This window comes from Neofelis nebulosa, chromosome 11, assembly GCF_028018385.1.
Source record: "Neofelis nebulosa isolate mNeoNeb1 chromosome 11, mNeoNeb1.pri, whole genome shotgun sequence".
Lineage (NCBI taxonomy): Eukaryota > Metazoa > Chordata > Mammalia > Carnivora > Felidae > Neofelis > Neofelis nebulosa.
In genome coordinates, this window is record NC_080792.1 from 40,637,206 (window position 1) to 40,659,204 (window position 21,999).

Below are 21,999 nucleotides of genomic sequence, written 5' to 3' on the forward strand. Positions count from 1 at the left end.
TTATTTTTAAAAAGTATAGGTAATACACTTGAACTCTTGCAACTGTATCTTGCCTCTGTTCAAGTCAGCTAAATATTCCATGTCTCACATTATGTATTTAGCTGGCCCTGTATACAGAGGATTCGATGTCAAGGTAGTTTTCTTTGTTACATTTTCCCATGGAAAATTATATTAATAATTTATCTGTAAGCAGTATAGTTGGTTAGGGGATGTAGGTAACCACAGTACCAATTTAATTGATGACGTCTTCAGGTCAGTGTCTATAAACTACTGGTGTTTGGGGTTTTGAGGTTTTCTTGACATTTTTTGAAAGAACAAATTTTTAAAATTTTGTTTTCCAGTTCTATTTTGAGAAGTTGCACCTTGCTTATCAGACATGCTTTGCATTTGTTTTAAGCCTACTATATCTTTATAGACCTGTCTATAAAATTTGGTGATCTGATTTTTCTTAAGTCTTTGTTTACGTCTAGTATTTTAATGGGAGTGTTCTTTCATATTGAAGTTTTTTCTGTTTGTATATTGAAGTGATAGAGGCAAAGTATGGTGTGGCTCTTGCCTTCAGGGCAACTTACCTGGAAAAACTAAAACCTCGGGTGTTATCTGTATTTTTCTTATTAACTCTCTTTGATTTGTACAGAGAATATTAAAATTCACTGTTTTTGTGTACTGATACTAGAAACATGATGAGAATATCAGCAGTGGCATATGTGTAAATCTTTGTTTCTCTTTTTCCAAAATCCTGTTTGGTTTTTTGTTCTAAGGCTGTGCGGGATTTTTGGAAATCCCTTAATATGAGAAAGTTCTAAAAATTGCCAAATACGTCATTCAAATTTTTTTCTTAAGAATATATCTTCTGTAGTGCCTGAGTGACTCAGTCAGTTAGGAAGTCTGACTATGGTTTCTGCTCAGGTCATGATCTCATGGTTCATGGGTTCGAGCCCCGCATCAGGTTCCATGCTGTGCACAAGGTTTCTCTCTCTCTCAAAATAAATAAACTTTTAAAAGAAGAATATATCTTCTGGTGTAACTTCTATGACAGTGAATCATTTTTAAGTTTGATTCTTTAATATTGTATGTTTTATTTGTCACATAATAAAATTCAAGGGGATCTAAATCAAATTTGAAACTAAAAAATGACAATGAAAATCCCATTAAGTTGACCTGTGGCTCGGTTTATCCTCTGAACTAAAATTGTTAGCTTTAACATTATATTTACATGGTGAATACCATCCCTTTATTTTGTTGAAGTAGAAGTGAAGCATAAAGTACAAATGATTGTACATCGTGGAGTATTTTCTCATCGGACAAAGAAACTGTATTGTGTACCTGAGTCAGGCTAATAAGGGAAAGGACACTTACTGAAGAAGAAAATAAAACCAAAGTCATATTTTTCCTGAGCCTTTTATCTACAGGGCACTATCCCGAATTCTTTATATTTATTCCCCTTCAATCATTTCAACTTAGTATTATTGCTATCATCGTAAATGTGAGAACACCGTTGCTCAGAGAAATTAGGTAATTTGCTCATGGTCATACGGTTCGTGAGTGTTAGAACCACAATTACCTAACTCTGGTTCCAAACTTGAGGCTATCTTTGAGATTTCACACTGCCTCCCACTTAACGTATTACAAATTCATTTAAATAAGTGGAAGCAGAAGGCTGGGGACAGTGAAGGGGAGAAACGTGCCTGGTGATTTGGCCTTTGCCCTCTCAGGTAGCTTGATGTCTGGGGAGATCCCGAAACAATGCTTGCCTTGCTTGTCTGGTTCTCTCAGTGCCTTTTTTTGGTGTGAACATCTCCTCACACAGCGCGATAAGTACATACATCACACCAACCAAATGCATCATCCTACATTCACTGTCCAACACTGGAGGACACACTGGATGTGTGAGACTTATTGAGAGAGGAATGTCAGTTATTGTCTTTTATGGATTGCCCAACAGTAGTTCTCCCGTGTCGGCTTTCTGATGTAAATCTGAGTCCCCTTCCTCGCCTGCCAGAAATGTGATTCCATGGTATGTGCCCAGGCACCATGCTAGATTTCATGTATTTTAAACGTTTGAGGAAATACTACAATTGCTCACCTGTTTTTCCAAACATCACTTGGCATAGAATTCTTATCTTTCAAATGTTAGGTTCGTTTCACCATTTCAGAGCATAACATTTCAGATTTGACCTAAGTAGGCATACTTCTGTTTCATACAGCAGGGGTCTATTATTCCTGGTCAATCTGTTGAAAAAGGAATCCTTTGTCCAAGGGTTCATTGGAAAAAAAGGTAATAATATATCCCTAATCTCTCTTTCTCGTTTTAAACATCTTTCTCTTTTGTTTCATGCATTCCTTTTTTGCTTAGATTTCCTCATGAAGTTCTTTGACATCATTAGCACTTAGTACTTTGTCTAAATTAATCTCTAGTTCCTTTTCTTCTTGTTGGGATTTCATAGTAAACCATAAAGCATAAAATACAACAACTCCTTCACTTGCTTAGAACCCAAGACTACAGTCTTTGGGCCTTCGAATAGAATATTCATCTAAAGATGGGATCTTAGGCAGTGTAGATTTCTGGATGTTTGTGTAGGGTAGGAAGACATCAATAGGAGATACTAAAAAAAATAGTCTTTTCTAAATACTCTGCTTTCCTCGAAGTGTTTAAATGTTAAATAAAATCTGAGTGCTTAATTTATACTTACACGTATTTGATGTGAATGCTCACCATTTTTTATCCAAGACTGTTCATTCATAAAGCACTTATTATAGACCTGGTCTATGCCCATCAGTCCTTTGGAATGTAAACATGATCTAGCTGGGGAGACGAGAAGGTGACCTAGTTGTTCCATGCATAGCACTCAGGTGAAGACAGGTGTTATGGGGATTTATTTATTTTTTAAAAAACCAGCTCTGGCCAGTTTTATTAAAGAAAACTTGTGCATGATTCACTTTTCACCAGTCTGTTCTGGCATGCTTCTAATGATATCTGAATCACCTGGATCAATGATAGCATACTCTATATGTGTGCATACTCTTCAGTATTTCCCACATGCTGCGCCCTGTTCAGTGTTACACTGTAGTAATCGACACCAGTTTTGGCCGACATGGTGTAGTATTCTATTTAAGATTTCCTCAAGGCTGGATGGTTGTTGGTGAGGACACCAGTTTTGCTTTGCCATGTTTGCTCATTTTCAAAGTCTGTGCTATCCACTTTTCATAATGAGTTGGAGGCTAGAGCTGATCGACTCTAGAAACTTTTTCGCCTTCTTTGTGGTCACCATACCATGTTCCTTCCTGCCTTAGGTTCCAAACAGTGTCAACCAAAAGCAGCTGCCAAAATGGCTGAGAGCGAGAAAGGAAAGAGTTGCTAAGGGGATTTAAATACTTAGCATTTGTTTTATCTTTCTGAACTTTTGATACTTTTAGTCAGTAAAGGAGCTGGAAACCACTTTTGGATTAGTCAACGTGGTATGACAGCACATATTTGTTTTAACTTAATCAGAATATTTTCCCAAAATAAAAATATCCTGGAGGCTTCAAAGGAAAGAAAACCTCTCTGATTGAGTTGGCATATTATTGTAGATTATGATTCAAAGAATTAAGTTGCTTTCTTTTACATTCGTACACATTTTCAGAAGACAAGCAGCTACTTAGCAGAAATAACTAGAGTTTCTGTGCTGCAGGTTCATGGCCAACGTGAGATGCAAGGGGAGGAGTTGAGAGGTAGTTACTGGATCTTTATTCGTAGTAATGGTCAACTGGATACAAAACTGGCAGGCTGTGGAGTGATTTCCTTTCTGTGGTACTCTCCTTGTGATATCACTGAAGTACTTAATGCTGATACTAATTCTCCTATTGATGGTAAATTCCAGGGAAGTTGTTTCATCTGTATGCCTCATAACCTTTTTTTTTTTTTTTTTTTTTTGCCATTAATCTAAAAACACATTATTTTTCTCTCTGCATTGGGATGCTCACCTTAGAGCCATGTCCCTGATTTGGTTTCATAAATAATTTAAAGCCAAAGCTCATAATCTATGTTAATGTAACCATCCAAATGTGAGTTAATATATCATTCCTATCTGTAATTAGATACAAATAAAGAGGCCTATTACATGGGTGGTAATGTTTTTAGTGTTTTTTTAAAAAATTTTTTTAACATTTATTTATTATTGAGAGACAGAGAGACACAGAGCATGAGCAGGGGAGGGGTAGAGAGAGGGGAAGACACAGAATCTGAAGTAGGCTGCAGGCTCTGAGCCGTCAGCACAGAGCCCGACGCGGGGCTTGAACTCACGAACTGTGAGATCATGACCTGAGCCGAAGTCAGTTGCCTAACCAACTGAGCCACCCAGTTGCCCCTTTTTAGTGATTTTTGAGTAATAATTATGAAGTAAACTTGAGTGGTTGGTAATATAGCCCCTACAATCACAGAGTTAGGAAGCTTGAAAGAAATTATCAGAAGCATAATATTGAGGAATGCTATTCCTCTAAACTCTGTGGCATTATTTTGAAGTTAAAACAACAACAAGAAAAGATACCAGACATTGTTCAGATTTTACAACCAGGAGTCAAGCTTAGACAGTACTTCCTTATATAGCCACCTTTAATACTATTGGTTTTTTCTAAAAAATCAAAAATTCTTTTCTTTTTTGAAACTAGTCCATATATTTTGATTGAATAATGCAAGTACCACAATTCTTACTTTATTCTAATACCCCTGTATCAATTTGGGCTTGGATTTGGCTGTAAATCACAGAGACCCAAAAACAAAAACCATAGGTTGGCATGTTGCCCAGGGTGGCAGGGACCCAGGTTTCTTTTCAATTGTTGCCATGTCATGGATTCAGTTCTGGTCCTAAGTTCCCTTCAAAGTCCCAAATGGCCGTACCATTCCAGCTCCAGTAATCACATCCACAGTCCATCTATCAGGAAGAATAAAGGGAAGAGAAGGGCACATCCTCTCCAAACATACATCATGGTTGCCACCTCAGTGTCGTGCTGGAGACTCTAGCCAGAGTCATTACGTAAGCAAAAGAAAAAAACATAGCATCCAGATTGGAAAGGAAGAAGTAAACTTTCTTTGCAGATGACATGAACTTGTATAGAGAAAACCCTAAGGAATCTACAATAAATAAATAAACAAACAAAAGCTATTAGAACTAATGAACAAGTTCAGTAAGATTTCAGGTCATAAAGGATTAATATACAGAAATTAATTGTGCTTCTTGACACTAGCAATGAATACTCCAAAAATGAAATTTAAAAAGTTCTATTTGTAATACCATCAAAAAGAATGAAATACTTAGGAATAAATTTAACAAAAGAAATGCATGCCTTGCACACTGAAAACTACAAAACCTCATTGAAATAAAGATCTAAATAAATGCAAAGACATTCCATGTTCATGGATCAAAAGAGTTAATATTGTTAAGATGATAATCCTCCCCAAATTGATAGGTTGGACACAGTTACTATCAAAATATCCCAGCGTGGTTTTTTAGGGCCAAAAATTTGACAGGCTGATCCATTAAGTTCATATGGAAATACAAAGGACCCAGAAAAGCTACAACAGTCTTGAAGAACAAAGTTGGAAGACTCACATTCCCAATTTTAAAACTTACTACAAAGCTACAGTAATTAAGACATTCTGCTACTGGCATGAGGATAGAAATACCCTTACATTTAAGATGAAATAAACCCTTACACTTACGGTCAATTGATTTTTCGACAAGGAGACAAGACAGTTCAATGAAGAAAGTTTTCAATTGGTGCTCAGACAGCCGGGTATCCACATTCGAAGGAATGAAGATGGATGCCTACTCACAACATGCACAAAAATTAACTCAAAATGGGTCACAAATGTAAATATGTAAGAACTAAAGCCCATAAAATGTAGGCATAAATCTTCATGACCTTAGGTTAAGGCAACACTTTTTCACATCAGACACCAAAAACACAAATGACCAAAAAAAAAAAAAAGACTTCAAAAATGTTTTAATGTTGTGGTCCAAAGGACACTAGCAAGAAAGTGAAAGGACAGTCCCTGTAATGAGAGAAAATGTTGGCAAATCATGTATCTGATAAGGAACTTGTATGCAGATTATACAGAAAACTATTAAGAATTCAACAGTAAAGATAAATAAACAAATTTAAACTTGGGCAAAGGATTTGAATAAACATTTTTTCCAAAAAAGTTAGAGGAGTGGCCAATAAGCACGTGAAAAGAGGCTCAGCATCGCTCATCATTTGGTAAACACAAATCAAAAGGACAGTGAGACATACGTCACAACCACTAAGATGGCTATAATAAAAAGATGGGTAATACCATTAAGTGTGGGAGAGTATGCGGAGAAATTGGAACCCTCATTCTTTGCTGGTGAGAACGTAAAATGGTGCAGCCAATTTGGAAAACAGTCTGGGAGTTCTCAAAAAAGTTAAATATAGAGTTACCACGTGACCTAACAGTTCTACCACTAGGTATATTTCCAAGAGAAATGAAAACACGTCCACACAAAAACTTGTACACCCATGTCCATATCAGCAGCATGCTCTAACTACCAAAACTGTAAACTGTCCAAATGTCCATCATCTGATGAGTGGATAAATAAAATATGATACATCCATACAATCAAATACTATTTGGCCAAAAAGGAATGAAGTGTTGATATATGCTACAACATAGATGTACCTTGGAAAACTATGCTAAGAAGCTGGGCACAAAAGGTCACGTTTTATAATTCCATTTATATGAAATGTCCAGAATGGGTAAACTTATAGACAAAAAATAGATTAGTGGTTGCCTCAGGCTGGGCTGGGGGAGTAGGAAATGATGTAATGGATATGAGGTTTCTTTTGGGGTGATAGACATAGTCTATAATTAGATTGTGGTGTTCGCACAACTCTGTGAATATACTGAAGCCATTGAATTATAAACTTTAGTTAGTGAATTTTCTGGTATATGAAAGCTATTTTTAAAAAATACATCTTGGAAGTTGCACATTTCCACTATATCCTATTGACTATTACATAGTTAACAGTGTTATAACCTACTTGCTATGCAGGTGGGAACATTATTCTGTATTCTGGGCAGCCATGTGCCCAGCTAATATAAGGGGATTATTACCAAGGACAAGGAGGGAGTGAAATATTGGTGGATATCTAGTAATTTCTGCCACTTTCTAATTAGAGTTGAATCGTGACAGAAAAACTGCTACAAGTTCTTCTCATTAAGTCAACATTCTTGATGAAAAGCTTCCTAGTAGCCTGAAGTAATAACCTGGGTTTTTAAAAAATTTTTTTAATGTTTACTTATTTTTTAGAGAGAGAGATAGCACGCAAGGAGGGAAGGGACAGAGAGAGAGGGAGACACAGAATCCGAAGCAGGCTCCAGACTCTGAGCTGTCAAGCACAGAGCCCAATTTGGGATTTGAACCAGAGCCGAAGTCAGATGCTCAATCGACAGAGCCACCCAGGCGCCCCAATAATAACCTGGTTTTTTAAAAAGGCTTAAATACAAAATGAAGTCTGAGAAAATAGAATTGCCCTTATTCTTTATGGTGAAATGAAGACAAAGAGGAAAATACCTTTAATTTCATCTGCTAGCTCAATGTGTCAATTTGTGGGAACTTAATAGTTAAATAACCATGTCAAATAATCATCAGTGATGCTTTTACTGATACCAGCTGGGTGTATGACCCTGGGCTGGTAAGAAAACAAGAAAAGTCCTTGCCACCCGAAAATGTCACAGTCTAATTGGAGAAATACAATGTGTATCCATAAAATGCTAAATAACACAGTCTACTTTTTAATTACTGCAAAATGCAAAAACTATATAAAAAAGCAGACAATACATGCTATGCAAGTGTCCTAGCCTGAGAAAATCCTGTAACGTTAGGTATCTGAGGATAATAATAGTAATTGCACTTTTGGAGAGCTTACTATGTGGCTAATGCTTTGTAGCACCTGATAAGTTTTATCTTGCCCCCTTCTCACAATAGGTGCAAGAAAGGAGTCCCCGGTGGGTGATGTCTCCCCAGGGCCTGTGCACTTAACTGCCTTGGTTGTGCTCTGAACCTGGGCTGCACAATAGGATACTCAAGGAAATTTCAGGACATGCAGGTCTCTGGACTTCACTGAGAGATTCTGGTTTCAGTGGTCGATGTGTTGCCCTTCCCCTCCCGGCCACTAGAGTTTTTACAGGTCCCCAGAAGATTACAAGGGCTGTGTGGCCCAGGGTCAGAGCCAATGTCTTCCTCAGGGCTGCAGGTTCCTCCCCTGACACACAGAGGCAAGACTAGAGAAGCAGACATGCTCTCAATTGAGAAGTGTTTAGAACTGGACAGCAGCTAAGCTCAAGTAAATGCTGTTGTCTACTGTTCCCACCTCACATCCATCCACAAGGCTTTTCTCTGTTCCACAAGATGCATCTTAGCGGTCATAAGATGCCATCGCCTAGAAAAGGACTGTCCTGTTGAAGCGGATGAGTGTGGAGATGCAGGTGTGTGCCTGTCATCGGAGGATCGTTCTGTTGTTCAGTATTTGGAGTAGGGGACGGTTATAGGTGGCTAAAATTATTCATTGTGCCTGCCCAGGGGTACGACACCCATTGTCCTTTGTGTTCTTGGTGTCTGTGCCAGCTTTATTTTTGTTTACTCTTTTCTATGAGTTTTGAGAAACTCTTATCAAGTGACTTCAGATACCTGTATTTGATTAATACCTATGCCTGATCCTTCCTGTCCTGTCCTTCTCTTTCTTATAAATACTTCAGCCATTAAGCTAAAAACAGTTTCTTTTCTTCCTAGAGCTTTCTTTTCCACAGATTTCAAAATTATTACCTGTGCTTTAGTAATAAGGCACATAAAATAACCACATCCTCCCTGACCCCTTTATATTTTCTGTCTCTTGATTAGTTACTAATTAGTTAATTCTTTTAGGATTTTCCTTCCCTTCTATTACTTTCTCTTTGGAACACCTTACTGCTTTTTCATTGCAGACAACATTTTAATTTCATGGTTTCATGATTGTTCTTTAACTGTCTTAGAGCAATTTGCTATGACATCATCTCTTCTTCCTCCTTTACCTCCCCACCCCCACCCCCCATATCCTTTTTTTACTTACCATGTCGTGTCATTTGGATTATAGTTCTTTGGGACAAAGAACTCTTTTTTTAATTTTTTTTTTAATGTTTATTTTTGAGAGAGAGAGACAGAGTGTGAGTAGGGGAGGGGCAGAGAGAGGGAGTCACAGAATCCGAAGCAGGCTCCAGGCTCTGAGCTGTCAGCACAGAGCCCGACGTGGGGCTCGAACTCATGAACCGTGAGATCATGACCTGAGCCGAAGCCGGACGCTTAACCGACTGAGCCACCCAGGTGCCCCTGGGACAAAGAAACATTATCATAGTGCCATGTTCTCTTCTCACAGTAAATATTGCTTGTTTGGAAAAAACACCTAAGACTTTACATACTGACAGTGTTTGAGGATGCTAAGTAAGCAGCATTAAATTATATCCCTCAGCTTATGGGATAAGATGTAACTAAAAGAATGAGGAAAGGAATTTTTAGTCTACATCCAAGCCACCTTGGCAAATTCAAGTTTGTATTTCTGAAGAGGACTTAGAAGGAATAGCCTCTGTAACAAAACCTTTGTGATCACTATAATCGGGAGTCTTTGCTGGTGTCGAAGGTCGTGCATGTAGATGTTTTAGTTAACGTAGTCTAACCACTGAAACGAAAAAGGAAAACTACAACACATCACTGCCACGACGTCCCAGTCGAAGTTTATTTCTTACATCCCAGCCCAGGGTGCGGTGAGGGCACGGGCAGGTGGTTGGCTCCACTGTGTGTCGATTCAGGAGCCTGTATCTGCCAGCAGCTCTGCTATCTTCAGCTCGCTCCGAGGTCTTCCTTGTAATCAGTATTCAGCCCTTGCCTGAGAAAAGAGCATAGAGGATGGTTTGTAGGCATTTTTCACGGGTAGGGACAGAAAGTGGAAAATGTCATTTCTGCTCACACAGGGACATGGCACCCCTTAACTACAGGAGGAGTCAGAAGAAGAGGAAACCTGGCTGGTACTCAGCCCCTGCTGTTGAAGGTATTTTTTTTTTTAATGGAATGGGGAGGGGGGAATTGGAGGAAGGTGGTCAGAAGGTACACACTTCCAGTTATAAGAAAAATCAGTGCTAGGGATGTCATTAACAACAGGGAAGTTGTTAACACAGGAAGAAATGTTTTTTCTTTTTATGGTATCTACATGAGATGATGGATGTTAATGGTCATTTCACAATTTACGTACATCAGACATCAGTCTGTACACTTTAAACTTACATAGTGATGTGTGTCAATTATTTTTCAATAAAACTTAAAAAAAGAGTTTAAGTTGCAAGAGAAATGCAGTGGTTTGAGTGTATGACTGACTCAGTAGGGTTCCTGTCTACATGAAAAGGATTATAAGATCAAGTAAACACCTAATTAAAATTAAACAACACTGTACGGGGCGCTCCTGGGTGGCTCAGTCGGTTAAGCGTCTGACTTCGGCTCAGGTCATGATCTCGCGGTCCGTGAGTTTGAGCCCCACGTTGGACTCTGTGCTGACATCTTGGAGCCCGGAGCCTCTTCAGATTCTCTGTCTCTCTCCCTCTTTCTCTCTGCCCCTCCCCCACTTGCACTCTGTCTCCATCTCTCTCAAAAATAAACACACAAAAAATGAAACACTGTTTGTTAACAATGAGGAGGTAAAGTGCTGTCTTGTCACTTGATCAGCTTTTCTTTTAACATTAGTAAAATAAAACAATGCACCGCTGCTAAATTAGATTTGTAGTAAATAGTAACAGATACCATAAAACGTATTAATTTACCCATTGTTGATAGATTTAGCTACAACATAAGGAGCAGTTTCTATCCAAACAGATAAAAACGATCCCAAGTTCAGTAAATCTGATTCTCATTACACGTGTATTAACAAATCAGATTATTTCAATGGGGCCTCATTAATCAGTCAACAAATACATGAATATCCACCACAGACACGATTCTCCTCACATGCTGAGAAGAGACCATGCTAAATGAGGATAAAGCCATAGTTTAAAAAGAAAGATAATCAGCAATATAAGATTATATGTTTGCCGTGCAAATTGGAAAGTCGGGTATTCTGAGAGTTGAAAGGATTAAAAGTGCATGCCTTCTGTGGAGATACAGCCCCAAATTGCTGACCAAATGTGTTACTCTGGTGTGAGATGCCAACACTAAGAAAAAGAGAGACAAATGTGGAAAATTAAAAAAAAAAACACTTTAATATAAGAGCTGCCAAAATCACAACACAACTTAGAGAATTGTGTAAAATCACACATTTGTTCTTTGTGCCATGAGGATAGCAAAACACCAAACCAACGTGGGTATGTGTCTGTGTTGTTCTCAGCCCAACTTTAACAGAAAATCCATCAGCAGTAAATTGACAGATTTAATATTAAAACATTATACATTGTCATCCAAGTACACTGTGCTTCATATTTAAAAATAAAAAAGCATTTAATAGAAATTTGGATTCTACTGTTATAGATATTATACAACTGTTTGACTTGATTGAGATATATTCTATGTAATTCATATATAAAGGCACTATAGTCATATACTGATTCAGTATATTCAAATATAATCAATTTAATTACAAGTTAAACAATGCTAGAATAGGTACAAGCTGCATAAAAACATAAGATTCAGTGTCTATGGGAAAATATTCTAAAATTTTTTTTTAATGTTCTTTATTTTTGAGAGCAAGAGAGACAGTGTGAGTGGGCGAGGGACAGAGAGAGAGGGAGATACAGAATCTGAAGCAGGCTCCAGGCTCTGAGCTGTCAGCGCAGAGCCTGATGCAGGGCTCAGACCTGTGAACCGTGAGATCATGACCTGAGCAAAAGTTGGACACTCAACTGACTGAGCCACCCAGATGCCCTGTGGGGGAAAATACTCTAAATAAATGTAAACATTATATCTGAATATTTAAAAAGCAAAATAGCACCGTGGGGCAGCGAATCTGGGCCACTCCATGGCATTGCTGTGGATGCTAGTAAGACCAGGAAGTTTAGAGAGGATCTTGTCTATCAGTCTTTATAGTCTTGAATTATCCTTGTTCTTAGTCCTTATAACCATGGTTCTCAAAATTGACGAAATGTGTATAGACCAATTTCAAAAGGAAAAAAAATGCCTATAATTCCTGTATAGTTAAATTATTTTTATTATGCCATTTAAACATACATAAACATTAAAATGTCAGAAGTTTATAAATTCGGCATAGAATATTAGCAAAATTACAAAATCCTGCATTTTAAATGGAAAATATTAGGATTCATATCAGGAATGCCTTCATGAAGGTGGCATTTGAGCTGGTCTTTCAAAAATGAGTATGATGACCAGTGAGTAAATGAGGATTGGAGATAAGGCTCGGACCAAGGAAAGAAAGCGAGGGGGCCCAGGTGAGTGAGACTGCACTGTGTGTGTGGCACAGAGAACAGGTCCTTTGGGCTCTAGTGTATGGTGTGGGGATATAGGTCTTCTATTCTGATGATCTCCCAATATTTTGATGATCTACAATCATGAGGACCTTGAGTATTGAGCCAAGGAATTCAGGCCTCATTCTGCATGAATGAGAACCACTAAAGGCAGATGTCAGTAGAAGAATCAGTCTGATGAGCCGTGCTGTATTCTTGGAAGTTTAATCTACAGCAATATTTAAATGAATTGAAAGAGTGAAAAACGGTGATTGAAAGCCCAGCCAAGAGGTCAACTCCATGAGAGCAGGTACTTAGCTCAATACTGTATCTCCAGGTTCTAGAACATAGCTGGTGCTCAGTACGTGTTTGTTGGATGAATGTAGGATGGCTGAATGAATTAGCATGGGGACATCCAGGTAGAAAAGTGTAGAAGATAAAGCCTGGACAAAGAGCACTGCATACAAGTTGGTAACTGAGAGCATGCATTTGCGAGTTGTCCATAACTAATTGAGTCCGTGCGGGATGTGTAAGATTGTGAAGGAAAGAGAAATGGTGAACTTGATTAACTCCTACAGTTATAGCTAATGTGTAAAAGGGGGGGGGGGGGAACCATGAAGGTAACAAGGAGAAATCAGAAAGGTGCATCAGGAGGTTATAAAGGCCACCAGCCACAGGAGGAGAATTTGTGCATTTCCAGCTTATAAATACTTATTTATAATTTTTAATTTGGTTTTTTTAAAGCATACTTAGAAGGATTCATGGATTCTAGTTTTCCTAGCATTAAAAATAATTTAAATAGGTGTGTAAGACTTAATGTTGAGGGTATCAAGGTCAAACCAGGCAAATAGAGCATATCCCAGAAGCATGCTAGATGTGGGGAAGTTTCAGGATGGCAGTAACATATTTTGGAATTTAACACACATTGCTTTTAGACTTCTTGTCACTACATCTTTGAGCTAAATATATAAGTTTTAGCATGTTATATATAGTAGTTAAGCAACAGGCTAATTATGTCACAAAAATGTTTACTTTATGAATTCATTTAATGTAGTGCCTCTATTAGTGGCCTCCCCTAGGACATTTTAAGTGATTATATTAAGTTTTACTTCTAGACAATTTTTGTGAAACTTATTTTGCCTGAAGCAGGCAGTTGTTAAAAAAAACAAAAAAGACATAAGCTCAAAAACAGGCCCTGGTTTCTTACTACTTTATAGCTTCGAAAATCATTCTGAATCCTCTTGACAGACTGTTTACTAGCAGCTAGCAGTAGGATTTAACATTAAATTTTCATTTTGATTAACTTGACTGCAATTGTTTCTTGGCTGCCTCTTTAGAGCCCACTGTGGAATAAAATTAAAACAGTTGTATGATATAACCGTTTAGTTGCGGAAAACGACATTTTTCTTTTTTCCCCGAATGGTGGTGTGTTTTCCCTCTGAGTTTCCTGCATACACCCCGTGGCTCTGTTTTCTCCCTTCTCCGATCCAGCTTTTATAGTATTGCCAGGTTAATTTTCCTAAAGCGGAGCTTTGGCCGTTCTCTTTTCCCAGCCCCTAATCTGACTCCCCACTGCCCACCTCCTTTCTGAGCCCAGCTCATCCATGAAGGAAGGACGAGCCCCAAAACTATATATTCCTCTTGACATTTTCTTGGTCTTCTCTGCTAAAGTCCCTCTCCACTCCAAATTTCTTATTTCTCTTGCGTAGCACCCAGCCTGTCCTACCTTACATAAAATTACGTGTGAATACATCTCACCAAGAGAATGTCAGCTTCTCGAATGCAGACACCACGCTGTCTTTACATCTTTGCCCACTCTTCCAGTGCTTTGTGCATGAAAGAGCCTCCATAAATAAATGTTTGACAGTCATCTGATCGTACACATTAAATATGTGCAGTTCTTTGTATGTTAGTTATTCCTCAAGCTGTGTTTAGAAAAAGCTAAACAAATAAGCAGAGACATGTTTGTTGGGTAAATGAATATCTCAAAATGATAACCGTGCAAAACCCTTCTTTCTTATATACAGTAGTCCTGATTCTCTTACCCTTCACTTTTTCCATTTCCCATAGCACCTTTCACTTTCTAATGAATTCATAATTTAATTATTCATTTTTGTTGCTGATACTGTCTCCCTTCTTCCTTGGATCGTAAGCATCCTGGATGGCAGGGATCTCTGTTTGTTCACAAATGTTTCCCAGGTGCTGGGAACAGTGCCTGTCATACTGATTGAGTGAATGAGTGAGACTTGGAGCTGAAGGTCAGTTTCTCCCTGTTTTTTGGATTATCGTTGGCAGTTTCAAGGCAAAAGTCCATGTGGTGTGGAAAGAACAGGGAGAGAGGTAGAGGAACCCCAAAGTCCGTTTCTGCTACAAAGTGATAGGCAAGTTTCCTGACTTGCTCTGAAGGTCATTTCCTCACCTGTAAGGGGATAACACGACCTGAATTAGAGTGTTAATTCTAGGGAGAAAAAGCTTACAGTAAATGAGATTAATAGCCGATGTTTCCTAACCACTCCTAACATAATGTGATAGATTTGGTGCTACACATTTTCCATGTCTGTCACTGTGTATCTTCACAACCACTCTGAAGTAGGAGGGTTTCTACCCAAGACCACAGAGTGGTGAGGAGCAGAGCTTTTTTTTTTTTTTTTTTAACGTTTATTTATTTTTGAGACAGAGAGAGAACATGAACGGGAGAGGGTCAGAGAGAGGGAGACACAGAATCTGAAACAGGCTCCAGGCTCTGAGCTGTCAGCACAGAGCCCGACGCGGGACTCGAACTCACAGACCGCGAGATCATGACCTGAGCGGAAGTCAGCCGCTTAACCAACTGAGCCACCCAGGCGCCCCGGAGTAGAGCTTTGACTAGACCAGATCTGTTGGGCTTCAAGGCCTGTGCTTATAATGCCTGCCTGATGTCTGTGTGCCCTTCCCACCTGCCTGCCCCCTGGTGGGGAGCCTTAAGGGTGGCCCTACGATTGCTCCTATGGAGCAGCAGTTCCAGATCTTTCTTTCCTGCCCTAACATGCTTGAGGGGGACACAACGGGCTCATAAGTACCAGCAGTCTCCTTGAGAGCTGTCTTTATGAACCTGGTCCCCCAAAGTGAGAGGGGCAGGGGAATCTGGTTTGGAAAGTTCCCCCTGGTGAATTGGACCTTCTCATTCCTACTAGGATACCTCTGTTTCCAGATCTGTTTCTTCTTCTCCCATCCCATTTGTATCTCCTGCAACAACAATAGAGTATTCTTGTATGAAGACTTTTTTTTAAAGACTGTGGCCTTACTGGATTGGAAACAAATTTGATGGCTTATGATTGTGGTAACCAAATTGATCATTACAGCCTCCTCTACTTTTTTTTTATTATAGAAGCAGTGAAACTTTTAAGAATTTTTAAGTGAGCTATAAATTCCATTTCAAAACATACAATTATATCACTGACTCTTGATTATTACAATATAATAAGCATCAAAAATAAAAAAGGCTAATTATTTTCTGTATAAAGAAATTAGCCTTTTCAGGCATTATCTGAGCACTTAGAATTACTAAACCAGGATTCATGAGACGGATCATTTCAGCGTCTTAAAAAATGTCTTTTAAGTTTCAGGGGATGGATTTTTCTTTTGAAATAACTTGTCATTGGTTCAAATGCTAAAAATGTACCTCAGAAGATATCAAAATGAAAAATAATTTCATTTGCATTCTATAAAGCTTCATTATTTTTTTTTAAATTTTTTTTTCAACATTTTTTATTTATTTTTGGGACAGAGAGAGACAGAGCATGAACGGGGGAGGGGCAGACAGAGAGGGAGACACAGAATCGGAAACAGGCTCCAGGCTCCGAGCCATCAGCCCAGAGCCTGACGCGGGGCTCGAACTCACGGACCGCGAGATCGTGACCTGGCTGAAGTCGGACGCTTAACCGACTGCGCCACCCAGGCGCCCCAAAGCTTCATTATTTTTAATTGATTGGGAAGTTTGGTAGGGGGCCAGAGAGAACTGGCAAAACACACAAAATTTAAAAGGAGATTCTGGCATCTAATTTCAACCAGTATTTCAACAGAGAGATAGGTTTATTATGTATTTTGGTGGTTGTATTTTAACCATTAAGAGCATAAGCTTTAGAATCAGTCTGACCTAGCCCCGAATCCTCACTTTTCTGCTTATTAAATCTGTGAGCTTAGACATATCACTTAACATTCTGAATCTTGATTTTTTTCCCACCTGTAGAGAGGGGACAATATCTACCTCATAATATTATTGTATCACATGAAATAATACGTGCAAAGCATCTAAATAGTGCCTAACACTTTGTTGGCACTTAATAACTTTTAGTATCCTTGCAAACAGTCATCGAGATAAAATGAGGTTTTGAAAATATCTTTGCAGATAAGTGGGAAACATTTTTATGGAATCCTGTGTACAATTGTCAGCTTGTTGTGGAATGCCTTCTTACTGCTAATTCAGAAGCAAACTTATGTCATATTAGGATGAACTGCCAAGTTCCGCAGTAGTGCGGTTTTAACCCATGAAATTTCACTGCAGAGTATGGAGTAAGCAGATGCTAATTCTAAGTTTCTCCTATAAAATTATCTTTTCTAGGAGAATGCATAGAAGGGCTGCGGGAAAATGACTACCTTCTGATTCATTCGTGCCGTCAGTGGACCACTATCACTGCCCACAGCCTGGAGGAGGGGCACTACGTCATTGGGCCAAAGATAGAGATTCCGGTACATTATGCAGGTAAAACTTCTCTCGAGGGGCAAGAAGAGGCAGAAGAAGGGGACTTGCATATGCTAACTTTTTCCTCCACAGTGAGAAAATAGGACTTGTCTATAAACTAGAATATAATGACATAGAAAAAGAAGAATCAAACACTTTTTGTGGTGACTTTATCAGTGAAAGCTCAGTTTCATTTTGTCATAAGTACTTCTAATCAATGCATGTAGTTACATGTGGATTCTTATCAGCTATTTATAAAATGAAAATTTTACAAATACAAAGAACGTCTCCGTGGTCTTGGGATGGTAGTCAATATGTGTAGATAGCCTCTGAGCTCCAGTGTCTCTGAGTAACCCTGGGTACAACTTAAATGTTGCTTTTGTGACTGGCTTTACAGAAGCCTTTCAAAGGCTTTACAAGACTGCCTTTTTGTTTTTGAGTGAAACCTCTACAATGCCCAGAGAGTTGCCTATCAGGAAAAGGGACCTTGCTGTAGTTCCATTGTCTAGAATGGCAGCAAATGGTAAGTGTTCAATATTTATTGAGTAAATGAATCGTTTGGCCCCTTCTTTTGTTCCTAGGAGTCTTCCAATTGCCCGTATGACCTCGGGATCACTCAGCTTCTCAGATACTCCTATTAAAAAAAAATTATAAGAAAGAATTTCTCTAGCCTGAAACTTTGTCCCCTAGAACTTTATTTCCTGGCCATAAGAGTAGCCTTCATGAAAAAAGGAGGAATAGGTAGCAGCAGAAAGTGCTACAACTGTGAAATTTGGAGCCAGGCCAAAGGGACAGAGACAAGACCAACCCTGCATCCTGTCCACTCTCTCCTGCCAAGGGGTCCCACTACAGGTGGGATCCGTGCCGTTTCTAGGAAGCCCAAACTCCTGGTCTTTTGTGGAAAACTGAAAGGAAAGGTATAAGATTGTGCTTCATCACATATACAGTTTGATCTAATGTGCACGTTCTTCTCATAGTAGATTGAGTTTTAGTCTCTCCCCTGACCGCACTGTGAGTAGCCCATCAAAGCAGTCTTCCCCAAGGAATGCTTGCATTTGGTCCTTGACTCAAATCTCCTTAGAGACCCCAAACTGCCACCAGACTCCTTGGCTTGTTTCTCAAAGCCCTCAGGGGCTGGGTCTAATCTGCTTCTCCAAACTTACCTTTTCTACTCGGAAGAGGGAACCTTCCATCCAGCTAGATTGGTCCCCTCACTATTTCCTGGACATACCGGGTACTTTTCCATTTACACCATTCCCCAGCCAGAGTTAGGCTTCCTCAGCCTTGCTCTTATCAGAGCCTGTCCGTGCATCAGGAGGGTACGGGCATCCCTACTGTGCCTATATGGCCTCCACATTTCTTGTGTATCACATTCATTGAGCACATGCCCCCAGTCTTCATTCACAGATACACACATATCTTCATTTGCCAGTTGAGACTGTACATTCCTCAACAAGTGAGACCAATTCTTCTTTTTTAACTTTAAAAAAAAAATTTAATTCCAGCATAGTTAATATATAGCCTTATATTAGTTTCAGGTGTACAATATAATGATTCAACAATTCCATACATTGCTCAGTGCTCATCAAGATAAGTGTAGTCTTAATTCCCTTCACCCATTTTACCCATTCCCCCCACCCCCTTCCCCTCTGGTAACCATCTGTTTATTCTCTATAGTTAAGGCAGTGAAACCAATTCTTTTTTTTTTTCTTAAGTCTATTTATTTATTTTGAGAGAAAGAGAGTGTGAGCAGGGGAGGGACAGAGAGGGAGAGAGAGGATCCCAAGCAGGCTCTGCACTGTCAGCACAGAGCCCAAAGTAGAGCTTAAACTCACAAACCGCCAGATCATGACCTGAGCGGAAATCAAGAGTCAGACGCTTTAAGTGACTAAGCCACCCAGCCACCCCAAGGCAGTGAAACCAGTTCTGAAACTGCTTTGTGAATCCTTTGGATCCATACATAAAAGATATAATTCTTTACGGCTGTAGATGCTTGATCTAGGGATCTCATACTTACCTACGCAATGGAATGACCTAGAGAGCTTTAAAAATGACCAGTGCCCAGGTCCCATCTCCAGAGGTTCTGCTTCAGTTGGTTGCCAGTGTGGGTTGGGCATCAGAATTTTGAATTCTATGGTTAAATTATGCAGCCAAGGTTGGGACCCATTGCTCTGGGATGGGCATTCACAGTGTCAGAAGAAAAGACTTCCCCAAGTATTTGTAAATGTTTTATTGTTTTGAACATTGTTTTTAAATTAACAGCCGGGGCGCCTGGGTGGTTCAGTCGGTTGGGCGTCCGACTTCGGCTAGGGTCATCATCTCGCGGTCCTTGGGTTCGTGCCCCGCATCGTGCTCTGTGCTGACAGCTCAGAGCCTGGAGCCTGTTTCAGATTCTGTGTCTCCCTCTCTCTCTGACCTTCCCCCATTCATGCTCTGTCTCTCTCTGTCTCAAAAATGAATAAACGTTAAAAAAATTAATTAATTAACAGCCATTCAGCTTCCACTAGGAAGAAAGATATGGTATGTTCAATAGCCCCCTCTTTATCTATAAGGAAGATGACAGTACACTTAACTGGGAATCCAGGCACCGGAGGGAAGGTAGGTGGGTGATGGATGAGATAGGTGATGGGGATTAATTAAGGAGTGCACTTGTCACGATGAGCACAGGGTATGTTGAATCACTCTGTTGTACACCTGAAACTAATATACTGTATGTTAACTGTACTGGAATTACAGTAAACCTAATTTAAATAACCTAATTTATAAAAAAAAAAAAAAAAGAAAACGATACTTTTTTTAAATGAAAATTTGAGGTGCCATGGACTCTAAGATCATACCACTTTACACAAAAGGAAAAAAAAATACATTAAAGGAAAAAAAACCTTGAAATAGGACTGTCTTAGTTCAGGCTGCTATAACAGATAGTTGGGGTAGATTATGAACAGTTCAGTTCTCCCAATTCTGGAGGCAGGAAAGATCCAGTGTCTGGTGAGGGTCGTTTTGTCCTTTGTAAGTGGTAGTCTTCTCGCTGTGTCCTCTCTTGGTGGAGTGAGAATTCCACCATCTCTCTCCTGCCTCTTCTGATAAGTGCACTATTCCCATTCATGAGGATTACTTTGTGATTACTAGGACATTTGAAAGAAGGAGTGGTCTTTTTCTAATCACCCCACCCCCACTTCCACAGCTATTGATTTCTGTCTGATCTGGTTGTTACCGTGAAGGTGAGAAAATGGTACATTTCTAATTTAACTCCACTGTTCCTCCTCCTCTTTCTTCTTCTCCTTCTTCTTCGTCTTCTTCTTCTTCTTCTCCTCCTTCATCGTCTTCTTCTTCTTCTCCTTCTCCTTTGTCGTCTTCTTCTTCTTCTTCTTCTTCTCCTTCTCCTCCTTCTTCTTCTTCTTCGTCTTCTTCGTCTTCTTCTTTGTCTTCTTCTTCTTCTTCTTCTTCGTCTTCTTCTTCTTCTCCTTATTCTTCTTCTTTTTTTGAGAGAGAGAGGAACAGCACGAGCAGGGAACAGGGGCAGATGGAGAAAGGCAGAGAGAGAGAATCTTAAGCAGACTCCATACTCAGTGCAGACCCCAACGTAGGGCTTGATCCCACAACTCTGGGATCATGATCTGAGCCAAAATCAAGAGTTGGAACCCCCCTGTTACTTGCTCTACTTGTTAGTTGTCTTTCTGCCATTTGTTTACTTACCTATTATGGAATTATGGATTCTTACTTCATTCAGTGAAGTATAATACATTTCTTATTTATTTTGATGTTCATATTGTCCTAAAGTTAGCCATTTGGGGACAGCTAACCCATGTATCTCTGTGACATGTGCCCCCTTCGTCTTTTCAAGCATGTACTTATTTTCTGGCCTATATAGCAACCATTCATTTCAGTCAGTGTGCTCTTCATTTGAGGCCACTGCACTGTCCTGTTCTAGGCATTGCTTCTCACTTTGTGTAAATAGCGTCCTTTGGAGTTGTGTAGTGCACAGTCTGGGCAGCTGTATGCAGCTCTATTCACATATATTCTAGAATATAGTAAAACTCAGCATTTTAAGGAAATCACGATTCAGACTGCCTTTCCCATACCCTTCATCAGAAATTTTCATGAAATTCCTCATGTGAAAAGAAATAATTTAATAAAATTGAGAAAAGATAAATAGGACTTGAACTCCTCAGAACAGCACTATGGATGGTAAGGAGAGTTGCCTTATTCTGAATTCTATAATTATTAGATGTGCTCTGGGGGAAAAAAAATAAAGACCTCCCTCATTCTGGCAAAATAGGTTTTTCATTTTGGATAAGAAAGAGTTTTCTTGGTATAACAAATAATTGATTCCAACAGAGAGAATGTGTTCAGTCAGCATCACATATTTTGCTAACAGTGGAGAAACCACTCAAGAAAAATTGGCATAGTGTTTAGAAAAGCGATTGCTGCTTTCACACAAGTTTTATTCAGAAGGCATCACAAATAAATTGTATCTAAACTTTCTAAGTTCTCACTGCTCCCAAGAGGGCAAAGATTTCCTAAGGAACATGCAATGCAGAACTCAGAATTTTTCTGCATTCTCAGACCATGTAAGCTACTGCTTGGCACTTTATCAAAGTCTGCTCATTCACCCTGCATGTGCCCCCCCCCCACCCCGCTCCACCCCTTTCGCTGCCCTGTCTCTCCTGACATACTGAACTGAAAAACAAATCTATTCAAAAAAAATTTTTTAAACCTAGTGAACTGCATTATAGCCAAGATTTTCTAAAGGTGAATGATTTCCATTTTACAATTTGCGTTTCTATTCATCAGATTCCTTTGTCTC

At 39.3% G+C, this 21,999-nt stretch overlaps 1 protein-coding gene and 1 pseudogene across 4 annotated transcripts in view; one reads left to right on the forward strand and one right to left on the reverse strand.

Annotated features, from left to right (window-relative positions):
- The window catches only part of GAREM1 (GRB2 associated regulator of MAPK1 subtype 1), a 204,423-nt gene that overhangs the window by 60,703 nt on the left and 121,721 nt on the right, over positions 1-21,999 (forward strand). For all 4 annotated transcript variants that reach the window (XM_058692409.1, XM_058692407.1, XM_058692408.1 and 1 more), the window contains one exon: positions 17,073-17,213. In XM_058692409.1, the coding sequence (XP_058548392.1) occupies positions 17,073-17,213 (141 nt within the window). The remainder of the gene's footprint in view (positions 1-17,072; positions 17,214-21,999) is intronic.
- On the reverse strand, positions 2,937-3,272 carry LOC131490219 (large ribosomal subunit protein eL30-like; annotated as a pseudogene).